Genomic DNA, 20076 nt, shown 5'->3' on the forward strand with positions numbered 1-20076 from the left:
AGGAGAGGAGAACACACACAGGACACACACTGGCCATCAGCTTCCAGCAGACATGGCAGTCTGATACAGGAGGGGTGGAGGGAGGAGTTGTGTCTATAATAAGAACTTAAATCATTAACTGAGCAGCACTAAGAAATACTAACACATTGAACTCCAATGAGCAACTTATAAACCCTATAAATACAAGATGAATAAATGTTCTTGCATTTTTATAGACATATATTAAAAAATATATATCGCTGTTGTCAGAAACAAAACATCCTATTTCCAAAATTGTAACTTTACAGGAGAAAGAAAAAACCTGTTTTACTTCTAATGTAAGTCATTGGAACCAGACTTACTTCCAAGTCATTTTTAGCCATTGCTTTTGGTCCATTCATCGTGAAATTTATAAATAATATAAAGAGCAACAGGCATTTTCAAACGATGTCACAAACCGGAAAACGACAAACATTGAGATAAGAGCTTTTGTCCTAACAGCAGCAATAAACAAAATGCAGTGATCATTAACTAAAATAATATGTAGGCCAGAGTAAATCATCTTACCCAGGAGAGAGAGTCGAATGGTTCTGTTTCCATAGTGATAAACATGCATTGAATCACTGGCTCCAGTATTGGTTTTTAATTCAAACCCTCGGCGAGCGCAGTAGTACAGACCCAGCTCTGATTCGGTGACGTTCTTCACCAGCAGATCCTGAGTTTGGTTGTGGTGATTCCACACAAGCGCATGATGGGAAAAAGCTCCCTGTATCAAATCATCCGGTGATATAATAAGTGGTTGATTGTCATTTGAGGAGTTTCTAAACCAAACTATATTAGTCCTGATCTGCCAAACGCAGTCGCTGTACAGAATGACATCGTCTCCTGGTCTGACCCTCATCTCCACTTCTGCTCCTGAGATCCTGGAGAACAAAGCACCTACAAACACAGCAACCACAGTTTAGATCAAAGAAAGTAGAGTGAGAAGATCTCATATACCTTTACACTGTAATCTGTTTTGGTTCTTAATGGTTTTCTAAAAGACTTCTTTGACCAATGGTTTACCAACAGGATCCCCAGATAATCAACATTATTTTTCCAATCTAACACCCAACACAGAGTAAAAACAAGACGAACTGGAGATACTTGAGTACTGGTTTGAGGACCTCTGTCTTAGATGACTACCAGTGTTTAGTTTAGCTGTTACACTATTTAAGAACAGCAAGTATATCAAAGAATGAAAGTATATCAGAAGAGGCTACCATACATATACCAGTATCAGGTGCACTCAAGATAAAGGTGTAGAAGTTTACTTACAGGCGAGAATGATGAGAACAGCTCTTGATCTCTCCATCTCACAGACTGGTGCTGGGTGGGTGACGATGGTGAGGGTCTTTGAAGCGGATGTCTGTGCTGAGGTCTGATTGGTCCACGTCAGTGGAACATTTCTTTTTTTGATTACGTCTCACTGCATAGCTAATCAGACACCTCACCAATGAAAGACGAGGAAGCTAAGCAGACACTTTCTGATTGGTCAGATCTTAAGAGGACAGTCTTTTGATTCAACCCATGACCACATTTCTGTGGACTGCTTAGGTTTGTAGGTTCTTTGTAGGCTTGAGTTCACAGTTCTCCCTGCTCCAACACATCATGTCTGACAAATTAGTTCAATTAGATGTAAATCGATAAACAGTCTCAGACCTCCAGGACTGGATATCAGCCCCACAGCTTTCAATTAGCCCCTTAAAGTCTCAGGGTTACACACTATGGCTTATTATTCAGTACAGGCACTTCAGTGCAAACCGGTTGAGCCATTCTTAGATTATGGAAATGCATAATGAAATGATGAGCCTGCCGATGGAACCTGGCCATTTAAGGGGTCATGCAGCTTAGCATTATCAGTTTTAGCTCCCTGTACTGGAATGAAAACAATGTAATAGAAGGAATCTTTGAACAGTTATTAGCAATAATTCAATTTTAGGACAGTTAGCACCTGTACGTCATTCTCAAAGTTAAGGGTAGCCAATCTTAAGCATGTCATGGTCCAGTTTCCAGTGGCACCCAATGAGTTTCCCCAGGCTGATTCCTGTTTCCTGTACCTGGTTCCTCCCCAAATCCTAATGCTACATCCGTTGTGTTTTCTGTCTCCTGCCATTTGGTCTCCACACAATAGGCTTCATTTTCATGTATCAGGAGCTCTGCATTAGAGAGGGGTTAGTCACAGTTTCCTCAACCAGGCTGTGCCTTGCCCCTGGCTTTCTCAACGAACATTCCTGGTAAAACTCCGATTGTTAAATTTGTGTGTGTTTGTGTCTGCACTGTAGATGCTAAAGCAAAATCGAGAACATTTTTGTGTTCCACATAAGCTGTGCAATATTATACACCTAAATATCTGTGTACTCCTGAACTCAAGTTGAGCGAAATTGAATAAATTAAGGTAAATGGAATGTTCCCAGGGGCGGCACGGTGGTGTGGTGGGTAGCGCTGTCGCCTCACAGCGAGGAGGGCCTGGGTTCGATTCCCTGGCCGGGCAACTGGGGTCCTCTCTGTGTGGAGTTTGCATGTTCTCCCCGTGTCTGCGTGGGTTTCCTCCGGGTTCTCCGGTTTCCTCCCACAGTCCAAAGACATGCAGTCAGGCCGATTGGACATGCTAAATTGCCCCTGGGTGTGAGTGTGTGAGTGACTGTCTGTGTCTGTCTGTCTGTCTGCCCTGTGATGGACTGGCGACCCATCCAGGGTGTATCCTGCCTTACGCCCGAAGACTGCTGGGATAGGCTCCAGCACCCCCCCGCGACCCTGACGGAGAAGCGGCTTAGAAAATGGATGGATGGATGGAATGTTCCCAGCTAAAAGTCAGCCTGAAAGTTAAGGAGAGTGAATTGCTGTCAGGTCTGATATCAGTGGTTAAAGTCAGGCAGTGTGCAGTGGTCAGATACAGACGAGAGCACCAGGCCTTATTGTGGGTCTCCTGCCTTTGCATGTTTGAGGCTCTCAGGCTCATTTATGAGTGGGCGAGGGTGAATTTTACCACAACCACAAACTGAAAACCCGTTTCTAAAGGGTGTCTAAACTGAGCATGAATGTGTGAGTGTAGATACAGCTGCAAGGGTGCAATGACCGGTACATGAACTGGCTGATTATTATAATAATAGTTTTTTTTTTTTAATAATTTTTTTTTTGTGCTCAGGAAAATAGTAATGGCCAATAAACAATGATAGACTTTGGCTTACATTCAACTCCATTCAGATTTGAGGTGACAGGGTCAAAACTCCCTGAAAACGAGTTGCTTTAAAAAGGCCTTCGAAGGGTCTGATCTGTGTGCAGTGAAATGAGCTGGAGGGTCTTCTGTTTTGTGTGCTGGGGGATTCTGTTCGTCTCTGTATGTTTATGAGGTGGCCGTTACTGACCACAAATGTTTCCGTGACTGTGTGTTTGCTGCAGACGAACTCTGAGCCAGTTTCATTTTCGGAGTCATTTCGCTAAACTGTGATCTTAGACCTCTAATATTTACATCAAATCCTGGATCAGTTTCTCCACTTTAGCCAGACCTGAAACTCAATGCAGAGCAGATGTGAGGTCAGTCAGTAAAGGCAGTCAGTGAACAGGGGTCTCATGTGCTCTGAGCTGCAGGGTCTCATTGTGGTTTCCTGTTGTAGAGTGGCTGATGTTTGCTGTTTGTGCTTCAGCACAGGAAGAACTGGAGATGCAGATGACGCAGGGTAGCTGTGAAGATCACCACCGCTTCTACTGCTGTTGGCACCAGAGGGCATGGGACTTCATGCTGTGGGTTGTAAGAGGCTCTCTTGCACCGGGACAGTTATGGAGTTGTGCATGCTGTGGCCAGTGGGTGGGGAGTTGAAGTTGAACACTGGAGTGGTGCAGATGTGGATAGGGAGAAGGCCCAGGTCACCAGTTCCATAGAGAGTTCTGATCCAACTTAATAAAGCACCTGATTTCTCTTCATTTACTCTCTGCAAGACTTCACCAATGCAAGGCCAAACTGATGGGGTGCATAAACTACCTGCATGCATATGTTCATGAGAGGGTGGTGCCAGAGCCCTCCCCAATGCATGTAGCACAAAACCATAAATGAAGCTCAAACAGTGGAGATGCATGGCCAAAACAGGTGGAACATAGAGCAGTAGGAAAGGGGGCAGGACCTGCAATGAAGACAGGAGCTAATAAGACTGGAGGCAGTAGGCTAGGATCAAGATCAAGCTGAGGGCTTGAGAAGGAGAGCAGGTCAGGGTGAGGACCAGGGATGGGGATGGGTCATCTGCTCAGTTCTGCTCAAGGGCCTGGTCAGTAATGAGGCCTACTTCACAGGAGATCCACTGGCCTGGTTTGTGGTTGGTATAACGCAGTGGGTAATACCGTCACCTTCCACCTTCCACTATAGACTAGGGTTTAATTCCCTGCACAGGCAAGGACACCATGCCATGCCGATAAGCAGCCTTGGGCAAAACTCCTATCACTGCATTCAGCTACCTCTGTAACACGAACTGTAAGACCCTGGATAATAGCATCATCTAAATTCTGTGAAAATGAACACCATAGCCTCAACAACACTGCTGGAAACAATGTGTTTCTAAGCAGCGCATAGCTAAGCAGTTCTCATTCTGGAGGTACAGCTGGCAGTGAAACTCTAGGTTTTTCCACCCTTTATTTAACAAAACAGAGGTGCACAATTCTGGTCTTGCAGATCTACCTGTAAGGGCCCAGACTGCACTGCTGGTCACCAGCAGAGGGCGACGGCAATGAGGTGTTATAAGTTCAGAGGACTCCAATTCCCCCAGAAGCCCTCTGGGTAATTAGGCCCAACCTGGCACACCTGTGGACTTCTCTACTTAAGCCTGCGGCAAACAGCAGCCCTTTGTCATACCTTTGTAGAGGTGTGACCAGTATGTTACTTAGCCCAGGTGGGTATTCAAACAAAAAGAAAAGGAAAGAGGCCTGGAAAAAACAAGGGAGGAATTGCCCCAAAGCTACTTAAAAACCAAAATCAAGGTTTGAGCAAGAAACTCCAAGAAACAGCTCCAAGCCATACAAGTAGCGTTTGCTCCACACAGAGAGAACAGGTGAAACATAGTCTTCCTCCCTCTCATAATCACAGAGGAAGTGTTTTTTTGTCTTTTATTTCACTTTTCTGTTTCAGCCTCTTTGTTTGCCTTTTTCCTGCCTTTTTATTTTTCCACTCTTTTGAGGTGTTTTTCCTGTGTTTACCTGTGCTTCCCAGTGGCACAGTGGTAAGTTGTTGGAGTGCTAATCAGTACATTGACAGTTTGGCTCTGAGCCAACTCCACTCCAATGTGCGCATTCACCAAATTCACACTGTCACATTAATAAATTCATTTGAGACCCTTTCTCATGGGTTTTCCTCTCTGCACTTGGGTCCGCCTCCCTGCTGTCTCATAACACTACACTCCCCACCCCCAACAGTCCAGATCCATCCTTCTGAAGGCCTTCGTTACCTGGATGAGCTGTATTAGATTAGCATTAGAGCTACACTCTACACAGTGCATGGAAGAGTGACTACTAACTGCTTCAGTACAGAGAGAGCTGGGGTCACTGTAGGGAGTGTGCTGTCTGTTTGACTGTCCACGGTGCTGACGCTCCTGTCCACACGAGTCTACGTACTTTGAGTGCTTAATCTGTTAATGTTAAGTACTGTTTCCCAAGCAAATATAAGCTATGAGATCATTTGATGGGATCTTTGAGTCTGAAATCATCAAAATAAGTTATGAAAAATCATTTAAATGTAAACATTTGCTGCCTATCCCTTTAAGCCACACTACAGTTTAAACCGGCTTTAAAAGCAATCCCATTACTGGCCTGTTGGTATGTGCATATAAAGTCAAGTTAAATAAAAAAAAAAAATAGTGAATATACACTTACCGGCCACTTTATTAGGTACAATTCAATTGCTTGTTAACACAAATAGCTAATCAATCACACGGCTGCAACTCCATGCATTTAGGCCTGTAGAGGTGGTCAAGACAACTTGCTGAAGTGCAGACCGAGCATCAGAACGGGGAAGAAAGGGGATTTAAGGGACTTTGAACATGGCGTGGTTGTTGGTGCCAGACGGGCTGGTCTGAGTATTTCAGAAACTGCTGATCTTCTGGGATTTTCATGCACAACCATCTCTAGGGTTTACAGAGAACGGTCCGAAAAAGAGGAAATATCCAGTGAGCGGTCAGTTGTGTGGATGAAAATGCCTTGTTGATGTGAGAGGTCAGAGGAGAATGGGCAGACTGGTTCCAGATGATAGAAAGGCAACAGGAACTCAAATAACCAACCAGAATCTCTGAGAAACGTTTCCAACACCTTGTTTTACTAGCCAGATGTGCCTAATAAAGTGGCTGGTGTGTGTAATTCATTTAAATAAAGTTCTCAACTCAAAAAAAAAAAAAATATATATATATATATATATATATATATATATATATATATATATATATATATATATATATATATATATAAATAATATAGCTTTCTCTGACCCATCCACACCACACTCTGAAAGTGAAACCAGCTGGGTGCTCGTAAACCTGCTCTACTGTTTCTGAATTTTCTTAGTTTGGATTTAATTTCATTTCACTCTGTAAAAAAATGACCATGACCAACAAAACAATTGGCGCTTGAGTTCATCAGTCAGACTCCAGTCATTTACTGACAATATTAGACCAAAGCAGTTTGTCTTAAATGCAGTGTTAAGAGTCCCATTAGTATTAGTTAAATTTGTATAACGCCTTTCACAAACCCAAGGTCATTTCACATTGCATGGGGGGGGGAATAAAAAAATAAGTTAAACTACGCAGTGGAGGAGGAAGAAAAATTAGTAAAGAAAGTCTTTATTTAAAAGAGGAAAAAGAAGAGCGGTCCCTGAGGGATTGAGGAAGAGTAAGGAGTAACGGAGCAAAAATGTTTGAGTTAGCACATCAAACTGAAGAGTAACTAGAAAAAGAAAAACTTTAATGGCTTAAATATCAAAAACTTAGCAAACTGAAGGCGTCCAACAACAGAGGAAACGGACATTTAAAAGACCCTGAGTTTAGTCCACTAAATCTGTTGAGGTTACTTGATTCTGTTCATGACTCTGTCACCAGAGCTCCTCCGCCAGCAAAATGTCATAAATCCAACTCTCCTTTTTACATCTGCTCAGTTTTAACCTCCGAATATGTGCTGAAGTCTGAGCTCTCAACTCTCTTCTTCTTCAGGCGTTTCTGTCCTCTGTTCTGGTGGTCCAACGAGGCGTAACAAACCCCATCTTCCCCAACCTGCAAATAAAACAATGAAATGTTGGGCTTTAAGTAATCCTTTGTTCCTATATGAATACATTCTTATTGAAGAACCTTCATAGCTTGTGTATAATGGTAGAAAACTGGGGTTGACCAAGCTTGTAGGCCAGCTAGAAAGCTATATATGATGTGGTTGGCTAAGATTAAGATATGATGTTTTAGCCAGCCACATCTACCAGAGTTAGATGACTTGCAGATAGCTCTAATACAGTTTTATCACTGAGCTAGTTAGACAGCCAAAGCCCAAGCTTTGGGATGACCCACCCCGATGGACTGTACGTAATGTTAAATAACTCCAGTTAACAATGCTTTGGACAACAGTGAGCCGACTCCATTCGATACTGTAAGATACAGTATTACATTATTATTGCCTCTCATACAGTTGCTACAATACTATGGCATCCCTTCACACTTTGGTCAAAAAACAAAGTCTGAGTGATGTCTACCAGTAGACTGGAACTGGAGGAAAACCAGTAAGTTTTACATCTCATTAAGCTGCTGATTTAAGGGGAAAAAGAAAACATAAATTTTTCAGAATGAGGGGAAAACCTTTGGTTACAACCTTAATCAGAACTGAAACAAGGCCAAGCCTTGCACAAACCAAGCATTCAGGTGGTCTTGCTTTGTGTACATGGGCAAGGATATGAGGTGGAGTGAAGTTCCAATATTATTTCACTCAATGAGGTTCAAGTTTATTATTCAGCTGTTCATCTAATTACTTTTTATTTTCAATTATTTGGTAGCTGCTTTGAAGCCAAAGTGTTATGTAGCTTTGAGAAAGAGGGTGTCACGATTGGGCCCCTCCCACTCCTCCATGTGCTCGTGTATTGGTCTTCCATGTGTTTTAGTTTACGTGTCAATGTGCTTTTGTTCATCTTCCCAGTCCAGCCCCCTTGTTTTCAGTCTCCACCCCTGATTGTTGACATCTGTGTTTTCCACCTGTGTCCTGTTCTCCCTTCTTGTCCCTGTTGTATTTAAGCCCTGTGTCCGCCTCCTCATCACTCCCCTCCATTACAGAGGGATAGTGTGGGTCCGTGTAGTGTTTAGTCTAGTACAGTGTGGGTCCACCTTGGTGTTTAAGCAGCCACTGCTTTTAGTGTAATGTTTTTACAGACAGTGACTTTGTTAGATGTCTGTTTTAAGTAAAACTCTTGAGCACAAGACAAAAGTTTCTTTGTAAGGCTGACGTGTGTGTGTGTGTGTGTGTGTGTGTGTGTGTGTGTGTGTGTGTGTGTGTGTGTGTGTGTGTGTTCCAGTACCTCATCACTTCTACATTTCTGATGTTGTGCTCTCTCGCTCTTCTTCTTGTCTTCTTTCTCCACTGTCAATAAGATATTGTTTTTAAATTGAGAGATAAATGAAAGTAAAACTAGTAACACTGTCATTGATCTTGATTTATGCCCCGTTAACTTATTATTTAAAACTGAAACAAGTCCAAATGTGTTACTCAGGACAGATCCTACATCACAGGCTGATTTTTGCTAGATGTACTTTATTTATACATCATAACCTAAAAATACAGTAATGATAAACGGAAATGTTTTATAGCCGGACATAATTTGTCTTGACTTTATATGTCAGCATATAGCAACTCCCATCATTTGACTGTGGCATGGTTATGTTCTTAAAACATTATGTAATGATGTTTTTACAGTAACTCTATACTTAAACATGTCCAGTCAGTAAACAAAGCTCTAAACAAAATTAGAAACATTACTAGAATCACCTCACAGTTTGTCCACTAACTGTCCACCTTTTATGAGCTCCACCTCCCCTATATGTCCATTATATGGGTGTATATTATAGTTCAGACTGTAGCCCATCGGTTTCTGACCACAGGACCGCTGTTGTCCAGATATTATTTGAGTGGTGATTAATTCTCAGACAAGCAGTGACACTGATAAGTACTGAATGTGGTGCTGGTATGAGTACATCAGACCCAGCGGTGTTCATGAGATAGGAATGCCAATCAAAAATATCCAGAGAAGAGTGGCTCTGTGGTCAGAAGTGCATCAATCATGAAAGGTGAGGGGATGGAGAACATGAACTGTACATCAACAGATGAGCTACAGTCTCTACCTGCACACCAGCAAGACGGAGCTACAAGAGGTGGTTTTCTGATGAAGAAAGAGAAAAATAAAGAAGAGAAAGATCAAACCTTTAGTTGTGTATCTGCAGATGCAGCACAGACAGGTGGAGGACAGGAGAACACACAGAGGACACACACTGACCAGCAGCTTCCAGCAGACGCTACAGTCTGAGACAGGAGGGGTGGAGGGGGTCTGGAGATCAGCACAAGGAGCAGTCGAGTCTGAAATAAGGGAGAAAGTTGAACTGCAGTTAATTCTGTCCTCAGTATATATTCAGTATATTTCAGTATTTTCCAGCACAATATTCTTATTAGGTCTTATGAATCCAGTAGCTGGTAATGAACTGGTTGCCCATTACTGCGTTACTAAGCATTAATAAAAGTGTATTAAACATTTTTCATGCCTATTTGTTGTGTATTATAGATCATCTGTAGCTCCTACTATTATTCCCTCATTAAGCCTTATCAGGTCAATTTCCAGTAACTTATGGACTAAAGCAAACACAACTAATTACAAGTTCACCAGAAAATGTTTAAATCATCTTATTACTGTATTAATAATCCTGAACGATCAACTTCATTCTCATCTACTGATTTGCACATTAGAATGTACTTGATACTGACATTTACTGAAATGTTAAGAACTACAGAGATCATGAACAGAATCCAAAGGTGTGAGGAGTAATCTTACCAAGCAGAGAGAGTCGAGTGGTTCTGTTTCCACGTTGGTAAACATCTGCACGAACATCTGCTCCAGTTCTATCTTTGATGGACTTTATCTCCTGAACAGCGCAGTAGTACAGACCCAGATCTGACTCCGTGATGTTCTTCACCAGCAGATCATGAGTTTTGTTGGAGGGATTCCACACAAAAGAGTAACGTGAAAAAGCGGCCTGTATCAAAGTGTCTCCCGAGATGATGAGAGGAGGTTTGGTCTCATTTGAGGAGTTTTGAAACCAAACCACGGATCTAGTCTCTGAAACACAGTCGCTGTAGAGGACCACGTTGTCTCCTGGTCTGAATCTCATCTCCACTTCTGCTCCGGAGATCCTGGAGAACAAAACACCTGCAATAGAAGAACCACACTTCAGGTTAAACAAACTAAGTACTAAGTACTAAGAACCTTGAGCTTTTTAGGTGACTGACACTGTTTAGTTCTGATATGAAAGAAATCTGAGGAAACGTTAAATACAACATCAGAGTTAACTTATATAGTTTGATGTTTGTCAGATTTTACCCAATTTCTTCTCAAATAAGGTAACAGATGGACTCAGTTGTGTTATGTATCTATAAACCACAACAGAGACGTGATTAGAACCTAAACAACTGAATAAACTGTGGATGAAAAGAGGCTGAGTGATATTTCAGCGTCAGATGTTCTGAAGGTAAAAGTGTAGAAGTTCACTTACAGGCGAGAGTGAGGAGAACAGCTCTTGATCTCTCCATCTCAGAGACTGGTGCTGGGTGGGTGATGATAGTGAGGGTCTTTGAAGCGGATGTCTGTGCTGAGGTCTGATTGGTCCACGTCAGTGGAACATTTCTATTTTTGATTACATCTCACTGCATAGCTGATCAGACACCTCACCAATGAGAGACGAGGAAGCTAAGCAGACACTTTCTGATTGGTCAGATCTTAAGAGGATGGTCTTTTGATTAGACCCATAACTTCACCACATTTCTGTGGACTGTTTTGGCTTATAGGTTGTTTGTAGGCTTGAGTTCACCGTTCTCCCTGCTCCAACACATCATAGACAGATTCACTAAATCAGATGTATTAAAGAGAGAAATCACTAAACACTGTCCAGACCTCCAGGACTGGACATCTGCACCAGAGCTTTACATCAAATGAACTTACTTGCTGGTATCAATCTTATTTGTAGCTCCCTGAACTTGAACTACAGTAGCACCCAATGACCTCCCCAAGGCCGATTCCTGTCTGTGGTCCCACCCCAGTCCTAGTCCAAAGCCCAATCTCTTCCTTGTCTCCTGCCACAGATCCAGCCCTTGTTTTCTCCTGGTCACTTTAGCTCCGCCCCCTTGTCCTCAGTCACCTGTGTTTAGTTTGTAACGTGACGGGTGTCTTTATTTCTTCTTCTCTGTCTGTGTGTTTGTAGCTCTTGTCTTACTTCAGTTCCTCATTGTAGCCCTCATGTGTTTGTTAATGCCTTCACTGTCCTTCCAGTGTCCAGACTTTAATTAAACACACTTGACATGTTCTGTGACACATATTTATCCAGCTGCTGTGCAGGCCTTACTGGCCATGACCCAGCCTGACCTCACGACCAGCCTGCTTTATTTCCCCTCCTATATGAGCTTTAAGGAAACAGGGGCTTTTTCACAGGAGGTGTTTTCTGTGTGAGGAGGAAGTTATCTGCATGGAGAATCTCACCTTTTCCAATCCTCAAAATCCTCAGTGCTGAGTTTGTGTTTAACTCTATTCTGACAGACACTGAGAAACCATAAACCATTATTCCCTACTTATCAGGAACAGCTGTAGATTCCTGAGCTCAGTCTAAAAAAGGTAGTTATAACCTGATTTTAGCACAATTACCAGCTGGAAGTCAGTCTCAAAGTTAAGGAGAGTCGACTGCTGCAGGTGGGAGATCAGTCAGGGTGCAGTGGTCAGATATGGGCCTGAGCTGGGGGCTTTGTTGTGGGTTTCCTGTTTTTGCATGCCTACAGCTCAGGAGTGCTCAGGCTCATGACTGTGTGGGTGGGTTTGAATCTTCACACATATCTGTGTTTATCACCACCACAAACTTCATTTCTGTTTCTAACTGTGAACAGGAGCATGTTTGTGAGTGAGTCAGTGAGTGAGTGAATAAGTGACCGCTGGCCAGCAGCCCTGACCTGCTCATCATTATCAGAATAACCGTTTCAGTTATAAGTTCAGAAAGAAACTGATGACCAATAAGCAACGATTGAGTCAGTTTCCATTTAAACCCATTCAGATTTGAGGTGACTGGATCTTGAAAAAGTTGTTGTAAACAGTCAAAGAGGCCGTTGAGGGGTCAGATTGGAGTGTAGTGAAATGAGCCGGAGGGTCATTTAGTGTTTTGTGCTCTGTGAGCTTCTGTTTGTCTCTGTATGTCTCTGTGGTGACCGTTACTAACCACAGACTGCAGAAGGCAAAGTGCGACACGAGCTGTAGCTTCACCCTCCAGTTTCATTTTCTTTATTGTCTCACTGAACTGATCTTACACTTCTAATGTTTACATCAGATCCTGGATCAGTTTCTCTACTTTACCCAGGCCTGAAACTCCCGTCTACACAGCACAGAGCAGATGTGAGGTCAGTCAGTAAAGACAGTCAGTGGTCTGATGTGCTCTGAGCTGCAGGGCCTCATTGTGGGTTTCCTGTTTTAGAGGGTCTGATGTTGCTGCTCTCACTCTCTCAGGGTTGGAGGGGGCAGGTGGGGGCAGGTGGGGGCTGCGCTGTTCATGTTTTTGATGTAGGTACGTGAGCAGGAATGTGGGTTTGTGTGTGTAAAGCTGAACATTAATGCGTTGAAGGAGGGAGCAAGTCTGACTGCATTGCTCTCACTGTGGGTCATAATGTGCCTTTTTGTCTTTCTGTGTAAATAAATGGTTAACAGTCTGAATGAGGGAGCCTAAATATTGGGTTTAGGTGACTAAAGGTGATTTGAGGATTAGTGAGTAGCTTTATTACACTGAGTAGCTTTATTAGGGGCAATGCAATATTCATAGTCATCACAGGCAGGCAGGTACAATACAGGACGATCAGACAAATCCACCAACAGAGCAAGAGGGTAAAGTACACAAGACTGAGGCTCAGACATGCAAAAAGAACTGCAGGACTTTGTAAAGGCCAAACTGATGGGGGGAGTGAGCCACTGCTGGATTGTAGGGTGCATTGACAGTCTCCACAGAAGGGAAATGGTCATTTCACAAGAGGAGGGGTGTTTTTTGTCTTTTTGACTGGTGGATGGCATCAAGTCACATCCCCTTCAAATCAAGCCCTGAGTGAATGAAAGAGAGACTACTGACTGCTTCAGTGAAGTGAGAGGAGTTAAACATCCTGGTGATGTAAAGCTTGTACACTCAAGCTTGTGACTTGCACGCATCTCATTGGGAATTATAGCAGCAGATCCAGGGAGATTAACCTACTTTACACCAGAGACTTTATAGGTTTATAGAGAAGAGCAGGTCAGTGAGTGCTGGCTCTCTACTTTCACTGTCCATGGTGCTGAAGATCCTGCTGAATTCTCTTAAACTCACACAGGACTGGTTACTTTGACAGTATTTATCCCAATAAATGGACATGAGTCACTGTTTGCTCCAAGCTTTTATTCATAACTTCTACAAGAATATCTCCGTTAGTTGATATTTTCTTTCTATGTAATTATTGCATTTTCAGCTTTTGGGTGTAAAACATCTTTTCAACCCCAAAATCAACCCCAAACCACCATCATCTTTTAAATGCTCCTCCCACCTTCAAGACACATCAGATGCTGAACATGCAGATCAACCTGCTCTACACTCTCTATTCATACTTCGTGTAACTTAATTCTGTATAACTCTTTAAAAAACTCCCCTCAGAAGTGAAATAAACAGTCATCGTGTGTTTGTGCTCAATCCAACTCCTCAACTGTTTAATAACAAAGACCTGCTTGGGATGACATGCAGTTTGAAAACTCCCACAGATCCCGTAAGAGCAGATGTTTAATAGACAGCTATTAAGAAGTAACAGATGCAAATTAATCTCACTTAGGGAGAAAAGAAAAGGTCAGAAATGAGCAATAAGCTATTTAAATTAGCATTTGAAATCACGTCAAACTGGGCGATTAGTAACCGCGAAATCAGAAAGGTGTCAAACTTTAAACGCTTCATTTTTTTATTCAGAAATTTTAAAAAATATCCAAAAACACTGAAACTGAATCTGATCATGTGAAAAAGCTCGAAGTGGGTTTTACTGAATCTCTTCAACTTCAAATCAGAATCAGTGCACAACTGTATCATTTCCTTCATCAGAACAATGTCAAGAATCCACCTCATCTGTTTTTACATTTGATCAGTTTTAACCTCAGAATATGTGCTGAAATCTGAGCCCTCAACTCTCTTCTTCAGACGTCTCTGGCCTCTGCTCTGGTGGTCCAACGAAGCATAACAAACATCGCCTCCTCCAACCTGCAGACAGTTTATAAACCTTTGGTTTTCAGCCGTCACGTATTGCTATGTGTATCATTTAAATGAAGTGTCTTCAAACTATATAACTAACAATATTAGATTTATTTGGTTAAAAATGTCTGTATAATAGGCTGTAGTGATTATATTTTCTATCTGTCCAGCTGGCTTGCAAATAACTCTCATACAGCTTCAGCATTCAGCTAGATAAGCCAGTGCTTTTGAACCAACCCCTGTTACAGACGGTACGTAATGTGAGAGAACCCTGTTTAACAATGCTTTGGATGCAGCTGGACAACTCCAGGTGATACTTTGAGAAATTAGTGTTATTGTCTCAGACAGGTCCTAAAAGAGGCTTCACCTGTGACATCACCTCATACTTTGGTCAGAAAACAAATCTGTGCTGATTGACAGCTGTGTGTGTGTGTGTGTTTAGGGGTGTGTGTTTGGGTGTGGTTGTGTGTTTAGGGATGGGGTTGTGTGTGTGTGTTTAGGGGTGGGTGTGTTTAGGGGTGGGTGTGTGTAGGGGTGTGGGTGTGTTTAGGGGTGGGTGTGTGTAGGGGTGTGGGTGTGTTTAGGGGTGGGTGTGTGTAGCGGTGTGGGTGTGTTGGTGGGGGTGTGTTTGGGTGTGGGTGTGTGTAGGGGTGGGTTTGGGTGTGTGTAGGGGTGGGTGTGTGTAGCGGTGTGGGTGTGTTGGTGGGGGTGTGTTTGGGTGTGGGTGTGTGTAGGGGTGGGTGGGAGTGTGTGGGTGGGTGTGTTTAGGGGTGGGTGTGTGTGTTTGGGTGGGTGGGTGGGAGTGTGTGTGTGTAGGGGTGGGTGTGGGTGTGTTTAGGGGTGGGTGTGTGTTTGGGTGGGTGGGAGTGTGTGTAGGGGTGTGGGTGTGTTTAGGGGTGGGTGTGTTTAGGGGTGGGTTTGTGTTTGTGTGGGTGGGGGTGTGTTTGGGTGTGGGTGTGTGTAGGGGTGGGTGTGGGTGTGTTTAGGGGTGGGTGTGTGTTTGTGTGGGTGGGGGTGTGTTTGGGTGTGGGTGTGTGTAGGGGTGTGTGTGTGTGTGTTTAGGGGTGGGTGTGTTTAGGGGTGGGTTTGTGTAGGGGTGGGTGTGGGTGTGTGTTTGGGTGGGTGGGAGTGTGTGGGTGGGTGTGTTTAGGGGTGGGTTTGTGTAGGGGTGGGTGTGGGTGTGTGTGTGTGGGTGAGTGTGTTTGAGGCTGTGTGTTCTACAGTACCTCATCATTCTTTCTACTTGTCTGGCTTTGTTTCTTCTCCCCCCGTTCCTGATTGTCTGTCAATCAAATAAATGAATAATAACTAGTAATAAGTTATAAATACAATGACAGAATCTATAAATGTAATGACAGCTTGTGTTCAGTAATATAAACGTCCTTTTTATATTGTAATAACCAATAATTATCATGACAGATGCCATAATGTGTGAGGTCATGACAGCTTGTGTTCTGTGTTGGTCGTCATGACCTCAAACATCATGACTTTCGTCAGGACATTTAACAGTAACGTCACACTGTTATATTACTGGACATAGTCTGTCATAATGACTCATTACAGCTTATAGCGTCTTCCATGCCATGTTGATGTCAATATGATGTCAGTATTATGTAGCAGAATTCATGAGCTACCATAAAACCATTCATATTCAATCATTAAACCAAACTAAAGTCTAAAGAAAACCGTCACCTCACAGTTCGTCCACTACCAGTAAGAGCTCCACCTCCCCTATGTGGTCATTATATGAGTGCACAGTTACAGACGGTAGCCCATCAGTTTCTGAGCTCTGACCACTGTTGGTTCATTCTCAGAGAAGCAGTGACACTGATAAGTAGCGTATGTGGTGCTGGTATGAGTAAATCAGATACAGGGGGCTTCATAAGGGTTTTTATAGAATTCAGCATCACCGCTAGGTTGATTGCAGACCACCTGCCAAAAATACCCAAACAAATGTGGCTCTGTGGTCAGAATCCATTGAGGATGGCGAACAAGCTGTACATCAACAGATGAGCTACAGTCTCTACCTGCACACCAGCAAGACGGAGCTGAAAGAGGTGGTTTTCTGATGAAGAAAGAGAAAAATAAAGAAGAGAAAGATCAAACCTTTAGTTGTGTGTCTGCAGATGCAGCACAGACAGGTGGAGGACAGGAGGACACACAGAGGACACACACTGACCAGCAGCTTCCAGCAGACGCTACAGTCTGAGACAGGAGGGGTGGAGGGGGTCTGGAGATCAGCACAAGGAGCAGTCGAGTCTGAAATAAGAGAGAAAGTTGAACTGCAGTTAATTCTGTCCTCATTAAGCACTGAGAGACGGTGATGAGGTTCAGAGTCAAGTAAACAGCTCATAAAAAATCTTTACAGCACAATAAATCAAAACGTTCCTGTAGTTTTAAAGCCCTATATTAAAAAGGCTCAGTAACACTAACATTACCCTGCTGTATTAGTAAGCCTTGCACTTAGTAAGCCTTAACCAGTCAATCTCAAATAACCTGCTGCTTATTACCACGTTACTAAACACTCACTAGGCTGAATTAAGTGCATTTGTGTGCTTATGAGCCCAGAAGCTGGTAATTAACTGGTTACCCACTATTACATTACTAAGAAATAACTAGGAAGAATGAGCCACTTTTCACACCTGTTTTCTGTGTATAATAAATCATAATCATGTTAAATGTCTCTTTTATTATTTTATTATATTATGCATTTTTAAGCCAACTGTAGGCAAGAAATACTAATTGACTACTTATTACAATGTTACTAAACATTTTCCAGAGCACTTGCGATACTCAAGTCATATTAAGAGTCTAAGACTAAGGGCAAGTGGGACTGAATGAACTTTTTTGACACTCATTTCACATTCATCAATTACAGTAGTGAACATAATGCATTCATTTTTTAAAAATTAGCCTTTCAGCTTTTAAAGTAAAGATTTGGACAAAAATGATGACAAGGAAAATGCATCACTTCCAAGGGTTAATTACCAACTTAATTCAGCTCAACCAGAGAACCCATTAATTCAGCTTATTTACTGCTAAATGTGGTAATAAATGTTCGGTTAATTATCAACCACCAATTTGCACGTTGTGAAGTCCTCCATACTGGTGTTACCAAAATGAACCAAGAAATTACAAACTAACAGAATCAACGAGTCAGAATGATAATCTTACCAAGCAGAGAGAGTCGAGTGGTCCTGTTTCCATAATGGTAAACATCTGCACGAACATCTGCTCCAGTTCTATCTTTGATGAACTTTATCTCCTGAACAGCGCAGTAGTACAGACCCAGATCTGACTCCGTGACGTTCTTCACCAGCAGATCTTGAGTTTTGTTGGAGGGATTCCACACAAAAGAGTAACGTGAAAAAGCGGCCTGTATCAAAGTGTCTCCCGAGATAATGAGAGGAGATTTGGTCTCATTTGAGGAGTTTCTAAACCAAACTGGCTCTCCAGTCTCTGAAACACAGTTGCTGTACAGGACCACGTTGTCTCCTGGTCTGACCCTCATCTCCACTTCTGCTCCAGAGATCCTGGAGAACAAAACACCTGCAATAGAAGAACCACACTTCAGGTTAAACCTAGTAGATACCATACCTTGACCTCTCTAGATGACTGCCACTGTTAAGTTCAGCCATTTGACAGAAAACTGAAGGAAGTTTAAATACAACATCAGAGTTAACTTATATAGTTTGATGTTTGTCAGATTTTACCCAATTCTCAAATAAGGTAACAGATGGACTCAGTTGTGTTATGTATCTATAAACCACAACAGAGACATGATTAGAACCTAAACAACTGAATAAACTGTGGATGAAAAGAGGCTCAGTAATATTTCAGCGTCAGCTGTTCTAAAGGTAAAAGTGTAGAAGTTCACTTACAGGCGAGAGTGAGGAGAACAGCTCTTGATCTCTCCATCTCAGAGACTGGTGCTGGGTGGGTGATGATGGTGAGGGTCTTTGAAGCGGATGTCTGTGCTGAGGTCTGATTGGTCCACGTCAGTGGAACATTTCTATTTTTGATTACGTCTCACTGCATAGCTGATCAGACACCTCACCAATGAGAGACGAGGAAGCTAAGCAGATACTTTCTGATTGGTCAGATCTTAAGAGGATGGTCTTTTGATTTGACCCACAACTTCACCACATTTCTGTGGACTGTTTTGGCTTATAGGTTGTTTGTAGGCTTGAGTTCACCGTTCTCCCTGCTCCAACACATCATAGACAGATTCCCTAAACCAGATGTATTAAAGAGAGAAATCACTAAACACTGTCCAGACCTCCAGGACTGGACAGCTGCACCAGAGCTTTACATCAAATGAACTTACTTGCTGGTATCAATCTTATTTGTAGCTCCCTGAACTTGAACTATAGTAGCATCCAATGACCTCCCCAAGGCTGATTCCTGTCTGTGGTCCCACCCCAGTCCTAGTCCAAAGCCCAATCTCTTCCTTGTCTCCTGCCACAGATCCAGCCCTTGTTTTCTCCTGGTCACTTTAGCTCCGCCCCCTTGTCCTCAGTCACCTGTGTTTAGTTTGTAACGTGACGGGTGTCTTTATTTCTTCTTCTCTGTCTGTGTTTGTAGCTCTTGTCTTACTTCAGTTCCTCATTGTAGCCCTCATGTGTTTGTTAATGCCTTCACTGTCCTTCCAGTGTCCAGACTTTAATTAAACACACTTGACATGTTCTGTGACACATATTTATCCAGCTGCTGTGCAGGCCTTACTGGCCATGACCCAGCCTGACCTCACGACCAGCCTGCTTTATTTCCCCTCCTATATGAGCTTTAAGGAAACAGGGGCTTTTTCACAGGAGGTGTTTTCTGTGTGAGGAGGAAGTTATCTGCATGGAGAATCTCACCTTTTCCAATCCTCAAAATCCTCAGTGCTGAGTTTGTGTTTAACTCTATTCTGACAGACACTGAGAAACCATAAACCATTATTCCCTACTTATCAGGAACAGCTGTAGATTCCTGAGCTCAGTCTAAAAAAGGTAGTTATAACCTGATTTTAGCACAATTACCAGCTGGAAGTCAGTCTCAAAGTTAAGGAGAGTCGACTGCTGCAGGTGGGAGATCAGTCAGGGTGCAGTGGTCAGATATGGGCCTGAGCTGGGGGCTTTGTTGTGGGTTTCCTGTTTTTGCATGCCTACAGCTCAGGAGTGCTCAGGCTCATGACTGTGTGGGTGGGTTTGAATCTTCACACATATCTGTGTTTATCACCACCACAAACTTCATTTCTGTTTCTAACTGTGAACAGGAGCATGTTTGTGAGTGAGTCAGTGAGTGAGTGAATAAGTGACCGCTGGCCAGCAGCCCTGACCTGCTCATCATTATCAGAATAACCGTTTCAGTTATAAGTTCAGAAAGAAACTGATGACCAATAAGCAACGATTGAGTCAGTTTCCATTTAAACCCATTCAGATTTGAGGTGACTGGATCTTGAAAAAGTTGTTGTAAACAGTCAAAGAGGCCGTTGAGGGGTCAGATTGGAGTGTAGTGAAATGAGCCGGAGGGTCATTTAGTGTTTTGTGCTCTGTGAGCTTCTGTTTGTCTCTGTATGTCTCTGTGG

General features: G+C 42.8%; 1 protein-coding gene and 1 long non-coding RNA gene across 2 annotated transcripts; both read right to left on the reverse strand.

Moving 5' to 3' along the window:
- Positions 1–6851: 6851 nt before the first annotated feature.
- Positions 6852–10815, reverse strand: LOC108413472. The gene is made up of 5 exons (XM_037533114.1): positions 10779–10815; positions 10061–10435; positions 9439–9591; positions 8540–8601; positions 6852–7259 (listed from the first exon to the last, which is right to left on the reverse strand). Exons 1-5 carry the CDS (start codon positions 10813–10815, stop codon positions 7131–7133), a joined length of 756 nt encoding a protein of 251 aa, XP_037389011.1. The 3' UTR covers positions 6852–7130.
- A 2915-nt stretch (positions 10816–13730) lies between these two features.
- On the reverse strand, positions 13731–17858 carry LOC119261990. Its single transcript, XR_005129323.1, has 4 exons — positions 17682–17858; positions 16614–16766; positions 15734–15789; positions 13731–14516 (listed from the first exon to the last, which is right to left on the reverse strand). It is a non-coding gene; the product is annotated as an uncharacterized LOC119261990 (long non-coding RNA).
- Positions 17859–20076: the final 2218 nt, after the last annotated feature.

This window comes from Pygocentrus nattereri, chromosome 22, assembly GCF_015220715.1.
Source record: "Pygocentrus nattereri isolate fPygNat1 chromosome 22, fPygNat1.pri, whole genome shotgun sequence".
In the NCBI taxonomy this organism is placed as follows: domain Eukaryota; kingdom Metazoa; phylum Chordata; class Actinopteri; order Characiformes; family Serrasalmidae; genus Pygocentrus; species Pygocentrus nattereri.